This window comes from Salminus brasiliensis, chromosome 2 (assembly GCF_030463535.1).
Source record: "Salminus brasiliensis chromosome 2, fSalBra1.hap2, whole genome shotgun sequence".
NCBI lineage: Eukaryota > Metazoa > Chordata > Actinopteri > Characiformes > Bryconidae > Salminus > Salminus brasiliensis.
In genome coordinates, this window is record NC_132879.1 from 17,928,292 (window position 1) to 17,956,148 (window position 27,857).

At 42.1% G+C, this 27,857-nt stretch overlaps 1 protein-coding gene across 3 annotated transcripts in view; it reads left to right on the forward strand.

The window, feature by feature from the left end:
* Positions 1–27,857, forward strand: part of brsk2a (BR serine/threonine kinase 2a) — a 239,743-nt gene that overhangs the window by 192,067 nt on the left and 19,819 nt on the right. For 2 of the 3 annotated variants that reach the window (XM_072669124.1, XM_072669138.1), the window contains exons 9-16: positions 5,184–5,215; positions 7,602–7,766; positions 11,190–11,287; positions 11,967–12,117; positions 14,277–14,342; positions 21,286–21,346; positions 26,076–26,283; positions 27,548–27,596. In XM_072669124.1, coding sequence (XP_072525225.1) covers positions 5,184–5,215; positions 7,602–7,766; positions 11,190–11,287; positions 11,967–12,117; positions 14,277–14,342; positions 21,286–21,346; positions 26,076–26,283; positions 27,548–27,596 — 830 coding nt within the window. The remainder of the gene's footprint in view (positions 1–5,183; positions 5,216–7,601; positions 7,767–11,189; positions 11,288–11,966; positions 12,118–14,276; positions 14,343–21,285; positions 21,347–26,075; positions 26,284–27,547; positions 27,597–27,857) is intronic. The other variant, XM_072669132.1, reaches the window with a different exon arrangement.

The following is a 27,857-nucleotide window of genomic DNA, read 5'->3' on the forward strand; positions in this document are numbered from 1 at the left end:
TCAGAAATGTGAAGAAGGTGTGAAGTTTCATCATGTAAACAAAGCGTTAGTCATTAAGTGCAATGCACCAACTTTCAGTTGCATAATGCCAAAAAAAACAGCTCATTACACACTCTATTCTTCATCTGTGTGTCAACCATACATCATATTATGACCGTATGATAGATATGTGGGCGTAATGATAGATTTCATTCACTGCTATAGTCTAAATTAGACATGTCTCACCAACACACAGTCTAAACTAGTCTGGAGTTAGTAATGCTCTAAAGAGTCATAGGAACCTGTACTGTAGTTCTGTGATTGGTGTGTTTTTTTAACGCTGCTTCTGCCTCTGTCTCACACTCTCCATTTCTTTTGGATGTGGCGAGCAACCTTGACACTACGACTTTAGGATAGGTGCAGATAATGATACACGGCCTGAGAGAGAGAGAGAAGGAGAGGGAGGGAAGAAGAGAAGGAGCGAGGGACGGCACGTCTGGAAATATAAATAATAAATCTTGTCTGACGGTTCAAAGGCAGACTGCTGCTCATGGCTGTGCCCTTTGTTGTAGCGCTGGCTGCTCTGTTTGTGAAGCAGTGTGCATATTGAGATAGCGAGCTTACCGGCCAACACACACCCACACGCATACACACACCTCCGGCTACTCCGTGACCCTTTTGTTTCTCTGCGCTGGATTCGTACTCTACCGTTCTTCAATGAATGCTAATATCACAGACGTGTGCGAGGCTATCTATCACTGTGCAGCGTGACCCTGCTCCACCCGCTGCTCTGAGCAGAGAGAGAGAGAAAGAGAGGCATAATGTGTGTTAAGATGCTGCAGAGAGCCAGCGCCTGCTCTAGCTCAGCCTGAGCTCTAGATCTTTCAGCTTTCAAGAGCAAGCTCAAGGGGACTTCGAGGATGTTGAGAGTGTTGTGCTCATAGAGTGGCCTCAGCAGCAGGACTGCAACAATCTCAGCAAGGCCATGACGATAGATGTCTGACCACAGTGTTAAACACACCACTGTAGGGGTATTCTTGCAAGTCACACAGCCTGGCCTGAGAGAATCTGGTAAAGCACAAAAGACAAAACAAGTAGTTATGACACAGTTTTTGTCATTTTGCTGCTGTACATCACCAGTTAATGCAATGTTTTAGTTAAACCCTTTTGAATTAAAGCTGGTAGACACTTAGGGATTGCTTCATTTCAAAAACCTTCAGCAAGCATGAAAGGAAATCTGTGTACTCTACTAAAACCGTTAAACTAGAGGTCTGCGTAGAATTAATTTTGTCCATTATCTGCCCACACAGTTAAAAGTTGTAAGATTATCGAGGAACTTTGTGAGGTGCTTTAATTTGAAATTGTGGAGGAACAATTTTACTGCTGAAACAATGCAATTATAACCAGTCCCACAACCCACTTCTAGTAATACTATTTTTTTTGTTACTAGACTATGACACATTAGACACCCCATCTATTGAATACATTCAGCAACGTTATGTTGCACCCATTGCTGACACAGATGTACAAACACACACACACACACACACACACACACACACACACACACACACACTTGTCTAGTCTGTGCAGATAGAGAGCCAATAGAATAGGGCTCTCTGGAGCACATAAACCTGTACCTATTGGCACCATGCCTAAAGCCAGGTGTAGGCTAGAGGGGAACATTGAACAGGGAGTGGAAGAAGAGGAGGGGTGGTGATCATCCAACATCCTGTACTTTGTAACTTTGGTGGAACGTTCACAAGACCTCTCAATGCATGTGTACAGCTGCCAATGAAGGGGTGCTTTAAGCGTCATTTGTATTTACAAGAGGGCTGTAATGTGAATTACACTCCCCAACTGTATATGGAGCCCATTAGCAAAACATATAAATTCTAAAGCAATATGAGACAAGTACATCGCCCTCCATAATGTTTAATACAAAGGCATATTGTCTCTGTACTCAACAGTTTACAATTTGTTCTCATGTAGTTAACATGCAAATTATCAGATTTTAATAAACATACTTTTGCATATTTTAGTTTTAGCATTCAAGACTTTGAGGCACCTTTATGATGTGCTTCTGCTGTGTGCCAGCATGAGTTCCAGAGTTCTGATTATGAGGCGGAGAAACAAGAATAACACTATACTATTCACCATGGGCTTACCAAAATCAACCGTTTAGAGCATTATTAATAAGAAGGAGAGAGCAGGGGGAGCTTAGTTAACCATATGAGACTGGTAGCTGATGATAGAAGGATACTTACCATATTGAGGAAAAAGCTACATCCATCTCACTCATTTCACTGATTGCACATGTGGCCTTTTCAGGCAGGACCAACCTGACTTTCACTCCAAGAAGACTGTGAAAAGTAATGATCGTAGGCTACCCCAAAGTGATTTAGTCATGGATTTTCCCAGATAGCAGCATATTCTGCCACTCTAGTTAGCTCCATTGTTCCTTCTGTTGACTGAGATCTTGTTAAAGAAGACAAACTAACGTGATTACTGTGATTGAAAAATGAATAAACAGTTGAAACCACATTGTACAGGGCTTGTGGCATACACACTAAATACCTGTTGTCAGTATACTAAGCTACCTGCAGCCTGTGAGCGTCAGAGCTGGATGAGAGCACAGCTACGGACAAGAGGGATTAGATCAGACCCCTCCCCTCCCCTCCGCAAGTTCTTTAGTGCATGATCTCCAGCCATTGCTTTAATTCACGTTCATTAATGCAACTCTACGAAAGTCACATCAAACTGCTTTGACCATCCATGGCTGCTGGCATATCTAGCAACTTCCGTAATCAGCCCTTGAGCTAGCTGGATGTATAATGAGTACATCAGACATGCTTCTTTTCCTGCCAGTCATAATTATAATGTCTTTATGAAAGGATTTAATGAGTGCAGTAAGCTGCTCAGCTGGTTTGGGGTTGATATTTATTAAACTTATCATATATTTCTGTATGTATTTGTATTTGTGCAGTTTCGCATGCTTTTAGTAGCCGGAGCATTGTAGTGTTAAAGTGACAGAAATGAATGAGAGTTCTTCGAGAATTAGTCGGATATCCACTACACTAGTATCCAGAATTGTCACAGTAGTCTTACTCAGCAGTCTCTCTCTCTTTCCATGTCTCTATATATGCCACTCGTCCTCTTCTCTTCTTTTTTGCTTTCTCTCTCTCTCTCTCTCTCTCTCTCTCTCGCTTTACCTTTGTTCTCCCATTTCGCTTTCTCACTCTATCCCCATTCTTTATACATTTACCACTCTCTTTGTCTGTCTCTCTCTCTCTCTCTCTCTCTCTCTCTCTCTCTCTCTCTCTCTCTCTCTCTCTCTCTCTCGCTTTCCCTCTCTCTCTCCCTCTTTCACTCTTTGTTTCACTCTCTCCCTCGTTCTCTCTCTTTCTCTCTGGTTCTGTTTGTTCTGTTTGTCTCTCCACCCGTCTCTGGCTCTCTTACATTCAGACTCTCTTTTCTTCTGTCTGCCTGACTCTCCCCCCAGTCTCTGTCCCTCTATCTGTCCATCACCTTTCTCTATATACCACCCTTATCCCACTCTCTCCTTCCTTTACTCACTCCCTCTCACTCTCTCTCACTTTCCCTTCTCTCTTTCTTTCTCTCTCGCTCTCTTTCCCTTTTCTTTTGTTCTCACATCCCTTCTTCTCTCTCTGTCACCATTCTTTATGCACTCTATGTTTCTATCTCTCTTTTTCTCTCTGTGTCTCTCTGTTTCTCTCTCCCCCTGTCTCTGTCTCCCTCCTCCTTTCTGGCTCTCTTTCTCGCTCTTTTGTCTTATCGTCTTTGATATGGAAGTGTAATGTGAAAGTGGGTTGATCAGAAAGTGTGTGTGGGTGCATGTTTGCGCATGTGCGTGCGTATGTGAAAGTGTCAGGCTAGGACAGCATGTCCTGGAGTTCATATGAAATGCATGTCACTGTGCTGAGGGGACAGAGCCTGTGGTCCTCCTCTACGTCCTCTGTTACATCATGGTTCAGACCTGTGATCAGTCCTGTTCCCTGGTACAGCATGTCCTGTGGAAGCAGAGGATGCAGCACTACTGTCCTCCTAAAGCTCCTATAACACAGTTATGACCTGTAGTCAGGGTGAGAGCTTAGAGGTGCTGTGCTTCTGCATAATTACTGTACAGATTTGTATAACTGCATGCATAGTTGGTAATGGACTACATTTACAGTCGTTTACATTCTGTACTGACTGAAGTTCAAGACAGCATTTGTCTCTGTCTTCCTGTGTCTCTTTCTCTCTCGCTCTGTCTCTTCTACTCTGTATTTATATATCTATGTTAAATCTGCATAATTACAAGATTGGAATTCACACGTTTGACAAAATGGGCGTATTTCAGTGAAGAATACACCATGTGGACAAAATTATTGGGACACCTGCTTATTTATTGTTTCTTCCGGACTTATCCCGAAAGTACTGTTTGGAGCATCATCCATCATTCCAGAGAACACTGCTCCACAGTCTCAATGCTGGGGGGGCTTTTTACCCCTCTAGCCCACGCCTGGCATTAGGCACGGTGCCAGAAGGTTCATGTTTATCTGCTCCAGTGAGTCCTATTTTGTTGGCAGTACTTCTCTACAGGGACGAGACAAGCTGTGTGTGTGTGTATGTGAGCAGTTGCACATCAGTGCCAGCAATTTGTGCAACTTAAAATAGCTGAATGCATTCATTATCAGGGTCCACAATCATTTGGATATGTAGTCTAAGTGAGATATCATTGATATACATTAAAAATACCAGCTTAATCTTGGTATCCCTGGCTGATAACAGCAATGTTGAAGGGCTGTTGTGTTTATAAGTCGTGTTAATGCAATCGTGACTTTTGCTGAGCATATATAAATGGTGTACAGATACTGCATTTAACCAATATTAGCATACCCATAACTCTGTGCCCTCTAACACGCGCATATATGAATAATACCACTCTTGACCCTTTAGGTGTACTTATGCAAATGCTAATTGGCCATCTTCAGTGCTTTCATCTCCGAGCTCTAGATCATTTGTCACTGTAGCACTGATTCATCTCCTCTCAGATTCAGAGTGATGGTGGTTCTGTGTGTCTGTGGACGCCACTCTGCTGTGACCTCTTCTTTCACTCTGCTTTGAATGCTGTGATGATGAAGATGACGAAGATGTTGAAGATGTCAAGCTGATTTTATTCTTTTTTTTCTTTTCTCTTGCAGTTAGAACAGATCCAGAAGCACACATGGTACATGTAAGTGCAGCTCTGTATCTGTGAGCTTTTCTGTGTGTGTCTGTGTGTGTGTCTGTGTGTGTGTCTGTGTGTGTGTCTGTGTGTGTGTCTGTGTGTGTGTCTGTGTGTGTGTGCTTCAGGGGTGAGTATGGAAATGTACGAGGCATTGAGGGGACTCTGCTAATGCTAATGCAACTCTGTGTAAGAGGGGGGAGGGCCTGGGAAATGGAGATGGAAGTGTGTGCATGTGTCTCTGTGTCTGTTATGGAGATGAATGGCATAGCCTCCACATGTCATCAGCAAGGACAAGAATCTGCAGGCCCGGCGGGGTTTAGCTGTCTGCTCAGATGCCCATGATCCTGCTGTGTGACTTCCCTGAGAAAAAGCGAGCGAGAGAGAAAGAGAGAGAGATAGAGAGGGAAACAGTGGGCTAGAGAGAGAATAATGGACAGGCACCTCTGTTTCATAGCCTCTCCGAGGTCAGCGACACATCTAGCTAGTCTCCATGGACACTCCAATCACCTGCACTTTCAGGCAGAATACTTATGCTTTTAGCAGCTAAATCACACAGCCATGTTTTCCTACAGATGGTTACATGGAATACCCAGAACATGCTCACACCTGGTCATTTCATGCAGATTATGTCTAAATTGTCTGCTGATTAGATTTTAACCGCAAGCATTTATGCTTGGTAGAGAAATGCGTCATGCGCCATGTAAAATCCAAATGCTGAGGGCTCAAAATTAGTCCTGGATAATTATTATTATTATTATTTTACATTTTTAATGTATTAATGTATACCAAATCACTTTATTAGGAATATGTATACACCTAATCCATGCAATGGTCTAATCATCCTATCATGTGGTAGTAGTGCAGTGCACCACTTTGATAACCACTGATAACTACTTTGTACAATTGTGTTGAGAACATGTCCAACCTTAAGGATGATGGGCTACAACAAGAGAAGACTACATCAGGTTTCACTTCTGTCAGTCCAGAACAGAAAGCTGAGGCTGCAGGGGGCTCGTGAACACTGGGCAGTTGAAGACTGGAAAAACGCATCATGCTAGGGTCAGATTTTGGCATCGGCAGTATAAATCCATGAACCCAACCTGCCCTGTGTCAACAGTCCAGGCTGGTGGAGGTGGTGTAAGTTGTGTGGAATGTTTTCTTGGCACACTTTGGACCCGTTCATGCCAACCAATTTTCACTCGAATGCCAGAACCTATTTGCGTAGTGTTGCTGACCATGTGTATTTAATGAATACTAATAGCATGATAATGCACCGTGTCTCAAAGCAAAAGTCTTCAAAGAGTTCCTCAGGGGCTTTCCAAATAACCAGATCTGAATCCAGTAGAATGCCTTTGGCATGTGGTAGAACAGGAGATTTGAGGTTGTGTTGAGAGCAAAGGGAGGTCAAAGGGAGGTTTCCTATACAGTATTATCATGCTCCTAATACCCAAAAGTACATAATTACAGCTATTGTATAGCTTGACAATAAATACTTTGTGTGCAACTGGAAATTTTCTTTATTTTAATAGTTACTAGTTAATAGACTGCTAGTTAACAAGCTGATATTGTCCAGTGGTTCCTAACCCTGGTCCTAGAGTACCCACCATTCACCTAATCACCTCATTATAATCAAGCCCTTTCTTAGCCAAAGTGGCAGGTAAAGAACCATGTACTTCAAATTGGCTGGTAAACTGGTAATTGGTAAGTCAGGTAATTAGCTAATGTGTTGTTGCCATCTCTTGAAATCAGATTTCTGTCTGGTTTAATTGCATGTGGGGTGCATTCACACCTGCACAAACCCTGCCCAGATACAATCTAGATTAATGATATTCTCAAAAGGCATGAAATGGCCAGGTCTGAGTTTATAGCAAGTGTGATAGGGACAATATTTTGAACATGGTAAACAAAAAAAAAAGTATGACTTACTGTCAAAGAGCAATAAACCAAGATTTGTTGCCATGGTGCATTATCAGAAATGTACAGTAATGCACCATGATCAGAATTATGCTGTAAAATCTTCTAATATTCTTAGATGTTCCCTCATTTCTAGTTGTATTGTATGTCTATAACTGCTAGAGGCCCTTTTTCCCCTTTTATTTGAGCTTTTCTTAAATGGGAGTGTTATGGAATATTGGAGCTTTTGTGAGATGCTAATTGGTAAGATATAAGCTTCTTTTTCTTGTTAGCTCCAGTGCAAATGTAAAGAAGCAACCTTTGGACACAAAACATGTCTTTGGCTGATCAGCTACATTCGTGGTTAGATAACAAATTGTGTAAATTGCTACTTCAAGAGCAGGTCATTTGTCTGTATGTGTGCAAAACTCATAAGCTAGGGTCTAGGGTCACAGTACTGGATGTTGATCAGTGGTGGTGTTTTTAAATTTCGTTGCAGTGGAGGGAAGAATGAACCTGAACCTGAGCAGCCTGTGCCCAGAAAAGTGGCCATCAGGAGCCTGCCGTCGGCTGACGACATCGACCCGGACGTGCTGGAGAGCATGCACTCGCTCGGCTGCTTCCGGGACAAGAACAAGCTGATGAAGGACCTACTGTCGGACGAGTGAGTGGTTCTGCACTGATCTGGAGTCAATGAAAAATTGCCAAATATTAAGATATGCAATCGTTGGTAAAGGCATAACCAGGGGAAAAACAAGACCCATTATCTTCTTACATTGTTGATGCAAACACATATATAGAGTACTAATGTGCTGACTATCAGTTCTGAGTAATGTTCCCACAGGCATTTTTAGAGGACCAATCAAAGTCATGAAGAAGATTTGTGTCGCCAAACATTTGCTCCTGTGTTGTGAAGATGCATGTATGAAGCATGTATGTAGTAGTGTGGAGGAATCTGAAAGATATAGTAATGTGCAAAAGTGAGAGACTTTAGTTCAAAAGCAGTAAACATATATTTAACAGAAAATAATACAGAAACCTCAACAAATAAATATAATATTAACCTTTCATCTTTATTACACCTTTCATACTTTTTCAGAAGACTTTCAGTTTTTCTGCAGAAATCTGGAGATTCCACATGTCCTTAGAATTCTTAGAATTTTGTGCTTCTCATGATGCACATAAACCCAAACACGATCTATGATGTTTTTAGGTCTGGACTGTGTGTTCAGTCTGTTGTTCTTGCATGTGTTTTTTTCTTGTAAGAGCTTCTTGATCAGCTCCACATCCTTTCAGAGTTGACTCGTCATCTCACAGTTTCAGGATGGACAAATACTTTTCAGATCTGGAGCGAGAGTGGAGTTTGGTGGTTTACCTAAAACAGTTCTGAAAAATCTTATGCAGGAGGATTATCTTATACGTAACTTGAATTTAATAGTTCTTATGACTGGAAATTACATGCACACTGTGTGTTTTCTGACTTGTGTACAGTACTGTGCTGTTTAAGCAAAGGACTACAATTTTGTTTTTGACATTTTGACATTTTTTTACAGTGGTCTCAACTGTGTTTTTGAAGTGTTGACTTTAATACAAGCCTAGTCTTGTATGATTAGAAATGCTTACTGGGGAGCATTACCAGGACAGATGCTGAGTAGACAGACCTACCTATGAGGACTTTAACAAATGCCGGCCTTAAACTTTGACTGAGAACTTTTAGACTAAGGTAAGCCAGGAATCTTCAATAGAAGAGCATGGGATGAAGAATAATGAATAAAGCATTGGTTATAGGGAGCCTTTGTCAGCCTTTGCTGGCCCATACAAAAGCACCCCCCCTTCTATGCACACACAGACACATCTGTGCCCACCTATACACCCACACACATACATACACACACACACACACACACACACACAAACTCTGAGGTTGTCTTTTGGGCAAGTCATTCGTCAAACAGCACTTACATTATGATGGGCGCTGAGGCAGGGCTTCAGTTATTTCCCTAGTCTCACAGTGCTGCTGTTTTCCTCTTCAGATCTGCTCCTTTGAGTCATTCTCCTTCTATATTGAGGTGCTTCATGCTTTTTCGCCGCCTTTCCATTTGTTGTGCTGATATGGGTGTGGGAGAAGAGTTTATGAGGACGGAGATGCTGCTGGATGGTAGACCTGTGTTAGAAATGTAGGGTGGAGGGCTCGTATATATCATATAGAAGTGGCACACTCATCGCCAGCCTGCTTCCCACTACAGCCTCTTACTGTCTCTGGCAGTAAAGAGATAAATGGACCCAGGGCTGGAATTCATAAACCATCACACAGTTGGAGCACTGATCTAAGGCTTGTTTGTATTGCTCTGCTCGCTGTACAAAGTAAACGGAGATGCTTCGCAAAGTCATCTCTGACTCATGTTCTCTGTTCTAAGGAAAATCCTTCTGGGACCACTTACAGCAGGTGTTACTACAAACCGGATTCCAAAAAAGTTGGGACACTAAACAAATTGTGAATAAAAACTGAATGCAATGATGTGGAGATGGCAAATGTCAATATTTTATTCGTAATAGAACATAGATGACTGATCAAAAGTTTAATCTGAGTAAATGTAACATTTTAAAGGAGAAATATGTTGATTCAAAATTTCATGGCGTCAACAAATCCCAATAAAGTTGGGACAAGTAGCAATAAGTGGCTGGAAAAAGGAAATTGAGCATATAACGAACAGCTGGAAGACCAATTAACACTAATTAGGTCAATTGACAACATGATTGGGTATAAAAAGAGCTTCTCAGAGTGTCAGTGTCTCTCTGAAGCCAAGATGGTAAGAGGATCACCAATTCCACCGTTGTTGCGCAGAAAGATAGTGCAGTAATAGCAGAATGGTGTTACCCAGCGTAAAATAGCAAAGACTTTTAAGTTATCATCATCAACCGTGCTTAACATAATCAAAAGATTCAGAGAATCTGGAACAATCGCTGTGCGTAAGGGTCAAGGCCGTAAAACTCTACTGGATGCTCGTGATCTCCGGGCCCTTAAACGTCACTGCACCTCAAACAGGAATGCCACTGTCAAGGAAATAACAGAATGGGCTCAGGAATACTTTCAGAAATCATTGTCAGTGAACACAATCCACCGTGCCATCCGCCGTTGCCAGCTGAAACTCTACAGTGCAAAGAGGAAGCCATTTCTAAGCAAGCTCCACAAGCTCAGACGTTTGCACTGGGCCAGGGGTCTTTTAAAATGGAGTGTGGCAAAATGGAAGACTGTTCTGTGGTCAGATGAGTCACGATTTGAAGTTCTTTATGGAACACTGGGACGCCATGTCATCCGGACCAGAGAGGACAAGGATAACCCAAGTTGTTATCAACGCTCCGTTCAGAAGCCTGCATCACTGATGGTATGGGGTTGCATGAGTGCTTGTGGCATGGGCAGCTTGCATGTCTGGAAAGGCACCATTAATGCAAAGAACTATGTTCAGGTTCTAGAACAACATATGCTCCCATCTAGATGTAATTTCTTTCAGGGAAGACCCTGCATTTTTCAACAAGATAATGCCAGACCACATTCTGCAGCAATCACAACATCATGGCTACGTAGGAGAAGGATCCGGGTACCGAAATGGCCAGCCTGCAGTCCAGATCTTTCACCTATAGAAAACATTTGGCGCATCATAAAGAGGAAGGTGCAACAAAGAAGGCCCAAAACAATTGGACAGTTAGAGGCCTGTATTAGACATGAATGGGAGAGCATTCCTATTTCTAAACTTGAGAAACTGGTCTCCTCTGTACCCAGACGTCTGTTGAGTGTTGTAAGAAGAAGGGGGGATGCCACACAGTGGTAAAAATGGCCTTGTCCCAACCTTTTGGGGATTTGTTGACGCCATAAAATTTTGAATCAACATATTTCTCCTTTAAAATGTTACATTTACTCAGATTAAACTTTTAATCTGTCATCTATGTTCTGTTACGAATAAAATATTGACATTTGCCATCTCCACATCATTGCATTCAGTTTTTATTCACAATTTGTTTAGTGTCCCAACTTTTTTGGAATCCGGTTTGTACATTGCGCTGCCATTTTTGTTTCCTGTCCCTTCAGTGACAACCAGGAGAAGATGATCTATTTCCTCCTGCTGGACCGGAAGGAAAGGTACCCCAGCCACGAAGACCAAAACCTCCCCCCACGCAATGATATAGGTATGTCTTCAGTGCATTCTCACACTACAGTGTCACCAACAGCACTAGCAGGCAGAACCTCTTCAGATATCACATCGCGTGCCACAGATACATTGCACATACAGTAGTTCCCTGGCACTCCTTCGAATTAGTGAATTCAGCACAGACTGTTGATAACACAGGGCTTCAGTTTTCTTCAGCTTGTATGATCCATCAAGTTCCTTTTGAAATGAAGGTTCAGGTTCACCTAAAACACATGCTAATATCCCAGAATTAAAGCTGATATTCTACATATTAACCACATAGTAATCATTTCAGTTTGTATACAGGATGCTGTACATAAGAACATAAGAGCATAGGTGTCACTCAAAAAAAGTCCACAGTTCTCCACACTTTCTCTACAACTTGATGTTTGGGGGCAAGCAGGCCCTGGTGGCCACCAAAATGGCTTAATTGCAGTAAGCACTCACAGCAGTGATCAATCTGGAATCAAATGGAGCCGCTGAATTAAGCTTTCCAGATCAGTGCTTTATATTGACTTTGGATGGATCTAGTGTTTTTCTTGTGGGACCACGCTTGAAATGCTGGCCTGTGTGTGTGTGTGTGTGTGTGTGTGTGTGTGTGTGTGTGTGTGTGTGTGTGTGTGTGTGTGTGTGTTTGCTTCTGTGCATGCACGCACGTGCGTGTGTGTGTTTTATAGATCCCCCAAGGAAGCGGGTAGACTCCCCCATGTTGAACCGGCATGGGAAGAGAAGGCCGGAGCGTAAGTCCATGGAGGTGTTGAGTGTAACAGACGGAGGATCGCCTGTTCCAGCACGGAGAGCCATCGACATGACACAGCACGGACAAAGGTGCCTTAGAACATGTGCCTTATTCATACCTACGGGTCATTTGTCTTTGTATGCCTGTACTATCTGTGGAATTGTTCCCTGACTGAACAAATGTCCTGCTGATTTATCCATGACCGGTCATGACAAAGTAGCCACGTTGGCATCTAACCTATCTGCATTTGTTCATTTGCTTTTGTGTTTTTCCTGTTTTTGTTTTTCACCTTTCCATAAAGTCTTATTGCCTCTAATTGTTCCATTCAGAGACATTCTCTCTCAGCAGGCTACAGAGTTGTTAATTACAGCAGTTCAGCTTAGCTTATTGTAACACCGCTCAGTTTGTTCAATTGAGCGAATAATTCAATAGGACACATTTGAGAAAGATCAGAAAATATTCATTTATTTTCAGTAATGAAACTCAAACTGAGTGGCTTTGAGTTTCTGCCCAGTACTAAGAACTGTGCTATAGGTATCTAGACACACAAACAAAGAATGGAAAGCAGTGGTAAGGCTACTATTTATTTGACCTGTCTATGCTCTGATCACAAATGTGCTCTTTAGTAGTAAAGTTGTATATGTTTTACACTACACTGGCAGAGTGTCAGACCTCAGTTAACCTATTGAGAACGTCTTGAACACAACCACAGTATACATTGTATGACCTTATAAAAGCTTATTAATAGAACTGGGAAACATTAAAAAAAAGAATCGTTTCTATCGTGTAGCTCAACATCATTTAATGATCAGCTGTTTCACTGTTGTAGACTGCAAACATGTGCATTGTGAGCTCCTGCTGGTGCCAGTTACATTTTTTAATAAAGTGCACAAAAGCAGCAGAGTTCCACCGCCCACAGTAAGCAGTTCCACAGTACATGCAAAATGTCTTTCAGTGTTAGCCGAAGAGCTCTGGGCTATTTTATTCCATTTTGATCAGCTAATAACTCATCTTTACCATCTGGGCGATGATGTATTGCACTCTGGGGTAACCCCAAGCAAAGACAGTGGTAATTGTGTATATATACATATAGTTTAGTGGCGTAATAATACATGTGACGTGTTTAATATAATTTAGCAAGCTGTTTAAAGCAGTCTGCATTTTCTGCTGTCAGTTACTTTTCCCTCTATTGACTTTGAAGCATCATCACTTGTCATCCAAACCTAGAGACTCTAGAGCATGGGTGCTAGACATCTAGGAATGGGTGCTCTTTGTGAAGACGAAAAAAGTGGCAATCATTCAACCCTGTAACAGCCATTCAGCTCCAAGAATGTAGTGGAGGAGTGAATGTGGCAGGGATGAAGGTTTTGTGCTGAAATGGCTAATGTCTTTCTATGCTAGCAAAGCTAGACTGTTGTACAAGATGTTTTTTCACATATATCTAAAATATGAATATAAATAAATATAAATGGCTTAATGTATAGAGAAGAGTGCTGATAATCTCACCGTTATTCGAACTTTGTGGTCAGAGACCCTTTAATGAAGTCACGTCCTCAAAATGACATCATTATGTTTACAGGGAGAAAAGTCAGTGTTACGAGGTTGAAAAACAGGTGGACATTTTTATTATTTTGTGTAATTTTAGGGGAAAATTTGTAAAAGAAGTTAATTATAATTTTAAACTAATTCTGAACTAACTAAAATGTTTTGTTTTTTTTTACTTTTAATAGTCTACTCAAATGAGATGGCAATCTGTGGGCATATGCCAAAATTGTAATATGTCTCATGAAACCTAAGCTTTAAATGTTTATTTATTTTATTTTATTTTTTTAACATACTAAAGACATGTCAATATACAATGCAGTGTCAGTGACATTTGATTGATTTTACTAATTGATATTAACCATATTCCTAAGGACAGAACACCACATCCTGGCAATTGCTCAACCCAGCTAACATTAACATGATAGCAAATGTGAATACCCACCTCATTTCAGTTATGCACAGCAACTTAGTCCCGTTCATATGAGCAGAATTTTAATCTGGGAGCTGGACATTATGTGATAACTTTAAATTCCAGTCTTAGTTGATTAGATTGAAAGAGATTTGTTCCAATGATCTGTAAAGCTTCTCGCAACAGCTTCTATAAAAGATCATGTTTGTGGCCGGAGCATTGATGGATCAGTTGGTATATTGTTCGGGACTGCATGAAGGCCTGACTGTGTGTTCACTTTGTCTCCTGCTGTAGTAAAACAGTGTTCAGTAAAAGCTTGGATATCTCTGAGGCCCACCCCAGGTGCAGCAAAGAGGAAAGGTACTGCCGTAACTACCTGTTTGATCCTAACATGGCCCTTACTACACCCATCACAAAGATGCAGTGTTGCTTTTCCACCTCAGACCTTTGCAAAAAGCCCCATTTATTGACCTCATCTACAGCCTGCCAACAACTAAGACAGTTTCATGCAGTATGCAAACTATTCAAATGCATTGCTTTTGCTTCTATGCCAGCTGTCTTGGACCTGCCCAGTCAGGTTTGGTTGCACACTGGTCCAGGAGGATTTCATCACATCTGGCTGTTGTTCTTTTTTGGCCTGTTTGTTCGGCAGCAGCGCTGTGGCCATGATCCTGCCACCGAGGAACACAGTTGGTGTCCCGCACTTTCATTTCCCTGCTCATTCCCAGCCTGCCCTTTCATTACACATCTTTCATTCGCACTCAAATGTCAGGACGGGGGCTGATGGCAGAAATTAAATTGGGAATTGACTCCAGATGACCTGACCCCCCCAAGAATGATACATAAGGCAACTGGGGCTTTTAAAATATATCATTGAAAGGTAATAGAGTGGTTGGAGAGGGCAGCTGCATGACTAGAGAAAAACATTTTTTTGCACTTACATTTCTAAATACCATCTTCTGAAAGACTGCCTTGATTTCAGGTCTTTTTGTTTGTTTAACCCCTAGTTAGTAATGTAAAGGGTAATTAAAAGACATTCATCTAACTCCCAAGTTTTATTATCCACATTCCAAAACAGTTTTAATTTTAAGATTTATTAAATTTAAAATTAAAGAGTTCAAATGGAATAGTAGCTTTAATTAATAAAAGTAGCTTTAAATTAATAATAGCTTTAATTTAAAGTTGTAAAATTTTATAATAGCTTTACTTTGAAGATGTAAAATGTAATAATAGCTTTTATTTGAAGATGTTACATTTATAATAGCTTTAATTTAAAGATGTAAAATTTAATAATAGCTTTAATTTGAAGATGTAAAATGTAATAATAGCTTTAGTTTGAAGATTTGCAATGTAATAGTAGCTTTAATTATTAGATTTACAATTTAATAGTAGCTTTAATTGGAAGTTAAAAACGAGTTAAAATGCAATAGTAGCTTTCATTAAGATTTAAAATTCAATAGTAGTTTTAATTACAAGATTTACAATTTAATAGTGGTTTTAATTGCAAGATATAAAGTGGAATAGTACCTTTTGGTTTGAAATATAATAGTAGCTTTTATTTTGATATTGAACATTTAATAGTAGTTGGGATTTTAAGATTAAGGTCATTTTAAAAGTGATATTTTTGAGACAATAGCCCATGACTTCAGTGGACATACTGTGTCTTAATGCATGTTTGGATGTCTGCTCTTATTCCACTCTCCCACTGTCTCTCTTCCAGCATCACTCCCTCACCTTTTTATTTGTGTTTGTTTGTTTATTCCTGTGGTGATATGAATGTGCATCACAACAAACAGAGAAAAGCTTCCCTGCATCTTCATATTCTGTCCTTACTAGATAGTGTGTTTTGCCTGAACCTCTCCTCCTTCAAAGATATTCAGTAAATAGCTGGAATTCCTTTAATCTTTGTGCTTTTCTGTTTTTATTCATTTTGAATGGATGGTTAGATGCCAGTCACTGTGTCACTGTTCTGCCTTTTTCTTTCCATCACTCTCAGAAACTTTTGAAAGACACAGTCTGTGTCTGCTTTAGGATTGGAATTGGGCTGTATGATGTTTTTGTGTGTCTGTGCATCAGCATAGCTTTGTGTGGGTGTGCTGTGTATATTACATGTATTTGTGTGTGTGTGTGCGTGCATGTGCTCTGTCTTTTCTGTGCTATCTCTCTACAACAGAAAACTTTTCAGATTCCAAGACCTTTAGATCTTTGGGCTTTAGAGAACTCGAGATCAGAGCGTATCAGAAAGAAAAACAGGCTTTGAAATCTATTCTGTGACACATTTTATCTCTCCAAAACAGCTGATCGAAAGCTCTGGTGTTTGTGGGAAGATAGTGTAAGGATCACATAAAATAAAACAGTATAGATGATGCTGAATGTCCAGGGATTTGTGCCTTTATTCTTCTGAAAGTTTGACACGATTATTGGTCAAAATCAGACAGCAAAGATGTGTGAGGAATTTCTTTTGTGAAACAAATGACAGATGTCTTGGACTGCCTTTGTATACGCTAATTAGCCATAACATTAAAACCACCTGCCTAATATTGTGTAGGTCCTTGTCGTGCAAATCAGCTCTGGCCTGTCAAAGATCATTTGAGGGTGCCTGTGGTAAATGGCACCACAACATTAGCAGCAGATCCTTTAAGTCCTGTAATGTACGTGAGGTGGGACCTCCATGGATTGCATTAGTGAGCTTTGGGCCCCTATAGCCCTGATGCTGGTTCACTGGTTGTCCTTCCTATAAGCACTTTTGGTAAGTACTGACCACTGCATACCAAAAAAACCCACAAGACCTGCCTGATGTTCTGACCCAGTCATCTACTAATCACAATTTGTCTCAGAACCTAATTTTCCTCTTGCTGTATACCCCACAACTTGAAAGATGCCTGTAAGTTATATCTTAATATATTAGCTTTCCGATTACATTCATTAAATGACTGTTGAAGATTCCTTTGCGTGTCTATTTGCTGTCAGATGTGGGTGACCTTGCTGTTGATTAAATTTAACCTTAGACATTGTCAGAAATTCCCATTAAAACATATTCATATGTTAAAGGTTAAGAATATTTATAATTTAGAGTGACAATACACTGTATTTGTTGTGGTATAATCGGGTTGTGTCAGCTTTGCTGCAGTGGATTTCAGAGATTTCTTTGACCTCATGCTTATTTAGCAAGTTATTATCAGGTTATCGTAGTTTGCTGGCGTGGCTGTTTAAGATTACTTGGACAGCTTGTATTTTTGTGTCACTTATTATCAACACACCCAGACACCAGTCACTGCAGTGCATACTCTTCTCATTTATACCCTATTTAGTCCAATGAGAGCATTTACTCAGCACTTTCTCTGCCCGCTTGAGTGTATTTTGTCCGACTTCAGTCCGACAGCCTGCCCTGGGCTGCTACTTTAATCCCATCATGCCTTTGGCTTGGGCTGTGTCAGTTAATGTGATTCCTGGCGTTCTTCCTGTCTCTTCTGCTCGTCCACCCCCTCTTGCTGCTTTAGTAAGCTGCCCTGTGGCATTCTGGACCCGCCTCAAACACTCGTATTAGTCTCGCAAACAAGAGGCCCCTACTGAGTGCACAACAAACTGCCTTATGGGCTGTGCTCAAAAGTACCACATACTGCAGATCCCACAGCAGCCTGATGGGCGCAGTTACTGAGAATGTAGCCTCAGGTGACATTTACACAGTCAGTTTATTAAGCCATCAGACCACCCACGCGAAGTGCCAGTTGTATCACTGAGCACAGTCTGTATCGTTTAAATATGATTCATTAATCACTGCATATTTTCAGACATTAGCTTGAATCACATCCACATCAAGAATTTATTTTCAGACTTTTTCCTTTGTGAACTGAAAGATGTTTCTATGTTTTATTGGATATTTTTATGTCTTTGCTGTAAATGTCATTACTTTAAATGTGTATACGTTTAAGACTATTTACAGCACATTTTTATTATACCACAGATATTTAACACTATGATGATTACAGAGTCAGTCCTATAATGTTCCTGTCCTCTTATTGTGTCCTCTCAGTGCAATGTTCTTTTAGTAAGCTGAAAGGATTGTACCCTGTTAGCTTTTAGCCTTGCCCTTACTTGCTTTTACAGATTTGGTTTTCTTGAGTAAAAACAAAAGTAATATGCTGGCGCATTCCCTTCTGACTTGTGTTTAGCTCCAGTTTGGTTGCCAGCTAAGGTAGTCCTGAATGTTTTTGAGGGAGCAGATGTTGAAATAAAAAAAAAGACGTGGTTAAAAGGCTAGCATTAGGATTTAGCCTAGCTCAGATCCTTGTTTGCCTCTGATGCTTTCTCTTCATTGTGCATTGGGTTTGAGCTCCCCTTCCTTGGACACTGGTACTGGATCTGGACTGTTCTTGAGGTCTGGTTAACATAGGAACACGTTTTCCCATAACTAGCACAGCTATGGAGGTGATGTTCTGCTCTCCAGTATCAACAACACTATCTTCTCCTGAAGTCGCTGTCCCAATTTACTTTTTTGCCAGCTTTGAATAGAGCTTGTATTAGTGGGATGGGTGTATACATTTTGACGTCTTAATATATTGAGTCAAGGCTTTTAAAATATTTTCAGGGGGTTGGAATTGGCTCGTTTTCCAGCTCATGGCCGAACTATCATTAGTATGCCAAGATTAAAAAAAATAATAAAGTGTGACATTCTAGGTCCCCTTCAATGCATTCCTTCTCTGCTGTAGTTGCCAGTTGGCCAGATGTGAATTTAGTTGATTAAGGCACATAACATTTTAAGATAATGCGTTCAAATGAAAGTACCAGTATTAATTCTATATTCTGCAGTTAGGCCAAAGGTAAATTGCACATCTGTGCCAATAAACAGAGAATCATGCAACTAATTAATGATTTGTTTCATACCATGCTGAAATGTTTGTGAACCAATGCCAATTCTTTTAAAGGGTGGGGGAGTTAGTTGACTGGTAAAACATGGGACAGATATGAGATTCCTATAATTAAATCAAATATCTTAATTAAGTTGGTGCTTGTCCAGAGTTGCCATCAAGTTCAGTTCCATCTCTCAGTCTCACTTAATAAATCAACAACATGTGCCAGGCTGATGTTTGGTGTTGGGAGAGTGTGTGTGTGTGTGTGTGTGTGTGTGTGTGTGTGCTTGTGTGGAGTACTGTGTTCTAGCCCTTGGCTATTCAGCATTTGTATTCATCAGTGTAAGCTGTGGCATTCTAGCTGTATGAATGAGCAATGCCCACTTTCCACTAACTCCACCATAATACTGCAGGCTATGAGGGGTGTGAGCTATTTTTAGTTCTGGCCAGGCCGCTGCCCTCCTGAGTAGTAAGGTGGTAGATTTGAGTTTGTTTCTTCATCTTTCAGCATTTTATTTCTCTCTCTCTCTCTCTCTCTCTCTCTCTCTCTCTCTCTCTCTCAGTTTTTGTCTTCTAAATGAGCTGTTTGTGGTGTGTGTGTGTGTGTGTGTGTGTGTGTGTGTGTGTGTGTGTGTGTGTGTGCAAAAATGCAAAATGTCTCCTTCATACATAATGCATTTGAGGAAGGATCGCACAAGGAGTGGGAGGATGGTGCAGAAAATGGTTGCAGATATCGGAAGTGCAGCTGATTATAGGTTCCGCTCCATTTATGCTCCATAATGCTTTGCATAACTAGTGGCAGCCAGTCATGCATGTTTTTTTTGTGGTGTGTAAATTAGTAGTAGTGTCTGAGAGGTGTGTTGTTAGGAAACTTTCTTTAACGAGGACAAAAGACACCATATCTAGACAGTCTCTGTTAAAGACTTCCAGAAGTCTTGAGTAAGACAACTTCCAGAGGATGACCACATTTCAACCAGTATGTAGAAAGCATGACCAATTTAGTGGATGTCTTAGCTGGGTGTTAAAATTTAAGCCAGATTTTCTGGTCATTTGAATAACTTCTCAGGTGATCACCTTACCTGATCACCTGACACTCATACACTGACACTCTTGTTCCAGTGGCATCTGTCAAGTGGCGAGATATACATAGTAGACAGCAGGCAAACAGTCAAATGGGCATAAAGATCTAAGTGTCTTTGACAAGACTCAACTTGTGATGGCTAGACAGCTGGGTCAGAGCATCTCCAAAACATCAGTCAGGTCTTATGGGGCATTCCCAGAGTGCAGTGGTTAGTTCCTAGGTGCTACAAGGAACGACAACCTGTGAATGGTGATGGGCTCATGGGCTCGAAGCCACATGGTCAGAGCTGTTTTGGTGGGACAATATTAGGCAGGTTTTTAATCTTATGGCTTGTCAGTGTATGTTGAATATGATTATTGTGAATGTTTCTCTCGCTCTTTCTCTCTCTCTCTCTCTCGCTCTCATTTGCTCCCTCTGTATCATACTAGGCCATAAACCTGGCTTGAGTACTTAAAGTCCTCTAAGTTGAGCTTACTATTTCTTTAATGCAGCTTTGTAACACCTGTTGTTAAAAAAAAAACATTGAATATGAAAAATGTGAACTGAATTAGTGCGCAGACTCCTGTGTCTGTCAGTGTCTTGGCTTGATGGTATCTGTGGACTGTAATGTGTTTGCACTAGAAGGATTATTTTCCCAAGTAAGCAGCTTTTATTAAGACGAATGCCATAAATGTGGGTATTAAGATGTGAACTGAGCTGTAGATGAAGAGAAACACACAGTCAAAGACAGAGAGGGAGGGGGATAGAAGCACGATGAGAAGGAAAGGATGATAAAGGCATGGATAGAGAGAGGAGAGGAGAGGAGAGGGAGAGGCCGTGCGACAGGCAGCGTAACAGGAATAAAGGGTAGAGGGAGATGGAGAGAGAGAGAGAGGAAAAAGTGACATGAAAGAAGCGGAACAGCTGGGCTCCGTCTGCACGGACAGCCATCTCGCCTGATGAAGACAGATTGGTGACTGATAATTCATTTGCTCTTGCTCGGAGGTGATTGAAACGTGCGCTGTTGTCTGTGCGGACATCTGTTGGAAGAGAAGAACAACAGGCCTCAGCTCAGGATGAGTGATAACACTGGAAAGATGGAGAAAGACACTACTTTATTAAGTTCATCAGTCTACGCCTCTGCCTCCCAGCCTGAAGAGAGGAACTTGAGATTTGTCATGGATAATAGTGACATAGATTATCCATTGTTTAGTGTCAGTATAGCATGTGTGAGGTGGGTTGCTTTCATCACTGCTAACTCCCCCTGGTGATTCTATGTCTGGGGCCTTGCAGCCAATCTGTGATTTCTCACTGTATGATGCTTCAGTGGGTGTCTCTTACATGATGATGTGTGTTTTCTTCTGTCCATTGCTGTGTGTGTGTGTGTCTGCAGATCACGCTCAATCAGCGGGGCTTCCTCAGGCCTCTCTACCAGTCCGCTAAGCAGTCCACGGGTGAGTACCACTCTATACCTCTGCCGCCTACCTGTACCTATTACCCCTCTTTTCTACTGCCAGCATCCAACACCACCACCCGTATCATTATCCACTTTCACACACACACACACACACACACACACACACACACACACACACAAACACACACACTCTTTATTCAATTTAGTCAACAAAACTAGGACAATGCTTTGTTAGGAGGAAGGTACGAAAGGTTTCTAAGAAAGGTTTGCGGTTCTGTAGTAGTGCATGCCTTTGAGGACCACAAGGCTGTAGGGTGTCCCATTTACTCAGCAGCACCATATTACCCACGATTCCCTTTTAACAGCAGCTGTGACAAATTCGAGGGTGTGGGTTTTTTCGAACTGTGTGAGCATCTTGTCTGTCCCACGTGAATGCTTTTAAACCTAGCACTCATAGGCACTTACACACTATAGGTGCGTATGTTGCCTACGTCACCTGAGTGTGGACTAACACAGGGCTTAGGACAGCATTTGGGACTAGGCTACTGTTAAAGGTAGGCAGGAACAAAAAGTTGCAATTGGGGCCAATTGTAGTAAGGGGGAGGGCTCGGGACAAATGTGATGATAAATAGGACTGATCACAGTCTGGGAAGGTTTCAGGTCAAGTGTGTCCAGCAAGAGGAAGGTCCCAGCATGGTGGTTGATTAGGACCAATCATGGTCAGATGGAGGTCTCATACAATACAATGATTACAGTTCACTAACCCTTGGATTTCTTGGATGTCTACTTGGATTTCTACCTTTTAGAAGCTTTATCTCCAACCCTAATCAAACCCACCTAATTTAACCATTTCCTTTAGAAGAATTAGTGACCACTGGTGCAAAAAAAGTCAGCAAAAAAGATTTTCACAGTTGTAGCTTGACTAAAACTCACAATAGCAGGGAGGTCTTAGAACAAACATTGTGCTGGTTTGGAGCATTTGCTTTAAGACAAAGATCCCAGAACAAGCATGGTGGCGATTAAGATTAAGCACAGTCGGGGAGGTTTTAGGACAAACGTGGTGGTGATTAGGACCAATCACTGTCTGGGGAGGTCTCGGAATAAGTGTTGTGGTGATCAGGACCAATCCTAGTCTGGGGGAGGCCTCAGAATAGACCAGTGGTGAATTGAGTGGGTGCTTGAGGTGGATTGGTGACCACTGGTGTAAAAAGAATCAGCAAAAAAAGTTTCCACAGTTGTAGCTTATCTAAAACTGTCAGAAACATCTTCTCGATTTTAATCTTGGCATTGTGCCAGGATGAATCGGTTTGATTTGGGCTTCTGAGAATAAAGTAAATGCTTCCTCAAGTGCTTCCATACAAAAGAAACTCTTGAAATCTCCTTCCCACAGGATGTCAGAATATTTACCAACATCTCAGTGTGCACGGGACTGATTTTATAGTTGGTAAAAGCCACACTAATCTTTAGAGAGGCAGGAGCATGTTGTCCAAAAAAGTGACTGACACAACAAATTCTTTAAAAACATCACAGAGATGCAAATAATGGCATTACTACACCTCCCCATGTAGTCCTGCCTGAATAGCACTTTAGAGGATGCTTATACAACTGACTTTGTAAAGCTGGAAATTGTTAAATAGTAGGCAGTCGTTCAGGTAAAGTCTAGTCCTTGTTCAGCGCTGTAGTGTTGTGTTTCTGTCTGAAATGTAATTATGGTCATTGAGGGCCAATTAAGTTACCACACATGTTGTGAAACATAAAGCACAGGAAGAAAAAGAGCTAGTCGGTTTGTGTGTGCGTCTATGTGAAGCACTGTTCTCCTTTAAGCCTCCCCCGTCCTGTCCTGAGCCCAGTGGAAATCCAGCTCAGGGAAGGCCGTGTAAAATCCAGCTTCCTCTCTGATTAGCCGAGGAGCTCGTGGCTAAACTTTTCTGGCTGACTCGTTTCAGAACATTCGCAGATTACAGCGGCCTTCGCCCAAAGCTCTGCGTGACACAGAAACCAGGGCTGATTTGAAAGAGAAATTGATTTTGGAAATCCACTCTAAAAGCTCAGCTCCTTTTGTCTCCAGATACAGGCGAAGGCGATTGCAAAGCCTCTGTGTGGGGAAGTGGTGGCGTGGATATGCAGTTTTTCAGATGTCCTAACTTTACCCTCACTATTCACAACGCCAATGACTGAGAGGATTCTCATTTCTCAGATGGGCTGGTTTGCACATTTATATCAAGCGAAAAAGAGAGAAGCGTTCGTCCAAAGTTTATAGTCTTGTTTGCTTGAGTAAGGTCAGGTGGTCACAGAACACATATAGTGGGGAGTAGGACCACTCGCAGTCTGCGAGCAAATGTATTGAAGGTTGTCTCAGGACAAATGTGGTGGAGATTAGGACCAGTTGCAGTAATGGGGAGGTCACAGGACAGTTGTGTTGAAGGTTAAGACTGGTTGCATTAAGGAGAAGGTCTTAGGACAGATGTGGTAGAGATTAAGACCAGTTGCAGTAAGGGGAAGGTCTCAGGACAAATGTAGTGGAGATTAGGACCTGTTGGAGTATGATGAAGGTTCCAGGACAAACATGGTGGAGATTAAGACCAGTTGCAGTAAGGAGGAGGTCTCAGGACAAATGTGGTGGAGATTAGGACCTGTTGGAGTATGGTGAAGGTTCCAGGACAAACATGGTGGAGATTAAGACCAGTTGCAGTAAGGGGGAGCTCTCAGGACAGATGTGGTGAAGGTTAAGACAAGTTGCAGTAAGGGGGAAGTTTCAGGACGAATGTGTTGAAGGCTAAGACCAGCTGTAGTAAGGGGGAAGTCTTAGGACAGATGTGGTGGAGATTGGGGCCAGTTGAAGTAATGTGGAGGTTTTAGGATGAATGTGTTGAAGGTTAAGACCAGCTGCAGTAAGGGGGAGGTTCAGGACAGATGTGGTGGAGATTAAGACCAGTTTCAGTAATGGAGAGGTATCAGGATGAATGTGTTGAAGGTTAAGACTAGTTGCAGTAAGGGGGAGGTCTCAGGACAGATGTGGTGGAGATTAGGACCAGTTGCAGTAAGGGGGAGGTCTCAGGACAGATGTAGTGGAGATTGGGACCAGTTGAAGTAATGGGGAGGTTTTAGGATGAATGTGTTGAAGGTTAAGACCAGCTGCAGTTAGGGGGGAGGTTCAGGACAGATGTGGTGGAGATTAGGACCAGTTGCAGTAATGGGGAGGTCACAGGACAGTTGTGTTGAAGGTTAAGACTGGTTGCATTAAGGAGGAGGTCTTAGGACAGATGTGGTGGAGATTAAGACCAGTTGCAGTAAGTGGAAGGTCTCAGGACAAATGTAGTGGAGATTAGGACCTGTTGGAGTATGATGAAGGTTCCAGGACAAACATGGTGGAGATTAAGACCAGTTGCAGGAAGGAGGAGGTCTCAGGACAAATGTGGTGGAGATTAGGACCTGCTGGAGTATGGTGAAGGTTCCAGGACAGATGTGGTGATGGTTAAGACCAGTTTCAGTAATAAAGAGGTATCAGGATGAATGTGTTGAAGGTTAAGACCAGTTGCAGTAAGGGGGAGTAAGTATTAACTTCCCTCACTTTTAACAACTGCGATGAAGAGAATTCTCGTTACTCAGAAGAGTCGGTTTGCACATTTTGTTTCCGTGCAGTGAAAAAGAGAACCGTCGGTGTCAGAAGTTCATTGTCTCGTTCGCTTGAGTGAGCTTATGAACTGAATCCCTGTTATGGCTTGGCGGTGCACTATTAGAGTACTTTCAGTTCCTCAGCCAGACACTAGACACTAGAGATTACATAACATCTAAAGGGCTCAGATGAGGATGCATGTATGATGCCGTTCTCAGTGGAATGACATACACACACACATTTTAGCACAGGCTTCACTATGTACCAAATCTGCGTCACTCTTGCTTGACCCATGGCCTGTGAACAACTTCTTACCTTCATAATGATGACCAGCACTTTTAGACCTTCTTTTTGCTGTCTGCTGTTTCCTTTTGAATGCCGTTAAGCATAATGGGTTCTGTTCTTTCACTTTGCTCCGTGGATGTTCATGCCGATGCTCCTGTCTCTTCCTGTCTTGGCTAACTGCATGCTTTGTTTTTCTTTGTCTTTTCTTTCTGCATTGCCGTGGCTTTCCCAACCCGCTTGTCATGCACCCATGTCTATGACCTTGACCTTGTTCATGTGTTCCTTTGTGGCTGTTCTCCCGCTGCTATTCCTTTGTGCATGTGTGTGTATGTGTGCTGCTATGTTCTGGTCAATGCCTTCCCCATACCCATTCAAATAGCCGGCTCGAAAGTTCTTCGTACCCCCACAGACATCTGAATTTTCCTTATCGCCCAACACTAGTCCTATTGATTCCCCCGAGCAGCCCTACACCAACCAAATCGAGGCTCATACACCGACACCCAACTCCTTGTCCCCTAATTCAGCATCCATGTCGCTCCTGGGTCCGTGTCCAAAGACCCAGACTCTTCCAGCCAAGCCTAAAGTTTCCGAGAAGCCCTTACATGCCACTAGATCTAACCCGTTACCAGACACTGAGCCCCAGCCCATTTCGGCGGCTCGCTCAGAGCCTTCTACCCCATCCCAGCCACAGCCGCCTCCTATTCCCGGCAGTCCTCTGGTGCGCCGGGCCACCCCTGCCACCGCTGCTCCCCCTCAACTCTCAGTGTCCTTCATGCCTGTCACGCCTCTTGCGCCAATCCGCCTACACCACTTCCACCCTGTACCTGGCTCTGACCACAGCACCAAATCTATCCCCACCATACAGGTGACCCCCCACCCCTCCCCCAGGGGCAGCCCTCTCCCCACCCCCAAAGGGACGCCCGTCCACACGCCCAAGGAGAGCCCGGCAGGCACCCCGACCCCAACGCCTCCTCCAAGCCCCTCCATCGGGGGCATGCCCTGGAGGACACGTCTTAACTCAATCAAGAACAGCTTCCTGGGCTCGCCGCGCTTCCACCGCAGGAAACTGCAAGGTACGTTGGAAAGCTGGAATGACATATAAAGCTACAATGAAACTCAGTAGCAATACCGAGCCTAAGACTGGCACGACAGAATGAAGGAACCACTCATTTGCACAATTTATGAGGCTGCTGTAGCTGGAATGTAAGTGAAGCTTATACCCCAATTAGAACTGCATATCAGTATTAAACTATATGAAATTGTCCAGCAGTCCCACCTATGTGATGTCTGACAGCGTATAACAAACTGTTTATCTATAAAATGCCACTAGACCCAACCCGGTACAATTTAAGATATTCAGAAGCAGGGAATTTGTATGAATCAGTCTATTTTAGTCTATTTCAAGGTAAAAGTGTAAGAAATGAAATTTCTTGTCAGTGTGTTAAACTCGTGGCCATTTGCTGTAGCTAATGTGAAAGTGGAAATCTATGTAAGCAGTTAATAAACATTGATAGCAGTCCTGAGCTTTTGAACAATTTCTATAGTTCCCTTAGTTCAACTGTCTTCTTTCTTCCTGCATATCAACCAAGAGGCCCTCTCTTTCTACTGAATTGATTTAATTGTAATTAAGTGATCATAACAACTCTATGCTCATTATTTGGGGGGTATAAGCTTCCATTATTCACTCCCAGCTTTGGCATTGAAGCTCCAGAGCAAAACTAAAGAACCACAATTTGGACAAACATGTTTTGGTTCGTTGGAACTTGTATTCTAAATTCTTTATTGTTTTCCCCAATCTATTCCTTCAAGAGTCAGTTATGCTTGAAAGACATTTCTGTTCATGTATCTAGAGTCTATGCGAGATGGTACATGGTTTTGTAGAAGTAGCAGAATGATTCTGTTTATGCTAGAACTGCTCTGACTGCGCATTTACTTCATTACCAGCTCAGGCTGGAACCAGCGCTGTTGGAAACCTCACGCATGTGCTGTACAGTAATAAGAGAATGGACTGTCAGGAGGCTTTTTGGCTATTGCAGTGAGAGAAACAACGTTTGTCTGCTGCCATGGTTACTGACTCGATTGTGTGACAACTAATTGCATTACTAATGATAGTAAAGCCTGTCTTTGGTTCTAAAACACTTAAGTACATGTATAGCCCAGCCTGAGGTCCTGACTTCTAGTGAACCCCAGCGTGTTTACACACTGTCAGTGTTCATATGGAGTGTGTAGAAAGGGAATAAACGCTGCTGATAGTCAGTGCGGGATTGTGTGGAGAAGATGACTGTGAATGTAGTTTAGATTTAATGTAGTAAAACGTTGTTGCCTCATTCTGAACAGTTCCTACCCAAGAGGAGATGTCCAGCCTCACACCAGAGTCTTCCCCAGAGTGAGTTTTCCTGTGATTGATTACACACACGCATGAACGCACACATAAACACACACACACCATCAAACATCTACTACCATTCAAAGTTTGGAATTAATATTTTGATAAAATAAATCTACAGTGGTAGCAGATAAACCAAACATGCTGAGCACCCTCAAATATTTCAATAAGTAAGAAACTGAGAATCTGAAAAAAACTCTTTACCATAGCAACCATTTCTAAACACCATAGCAAACACCCGGTATACCGTACCTAAACCCA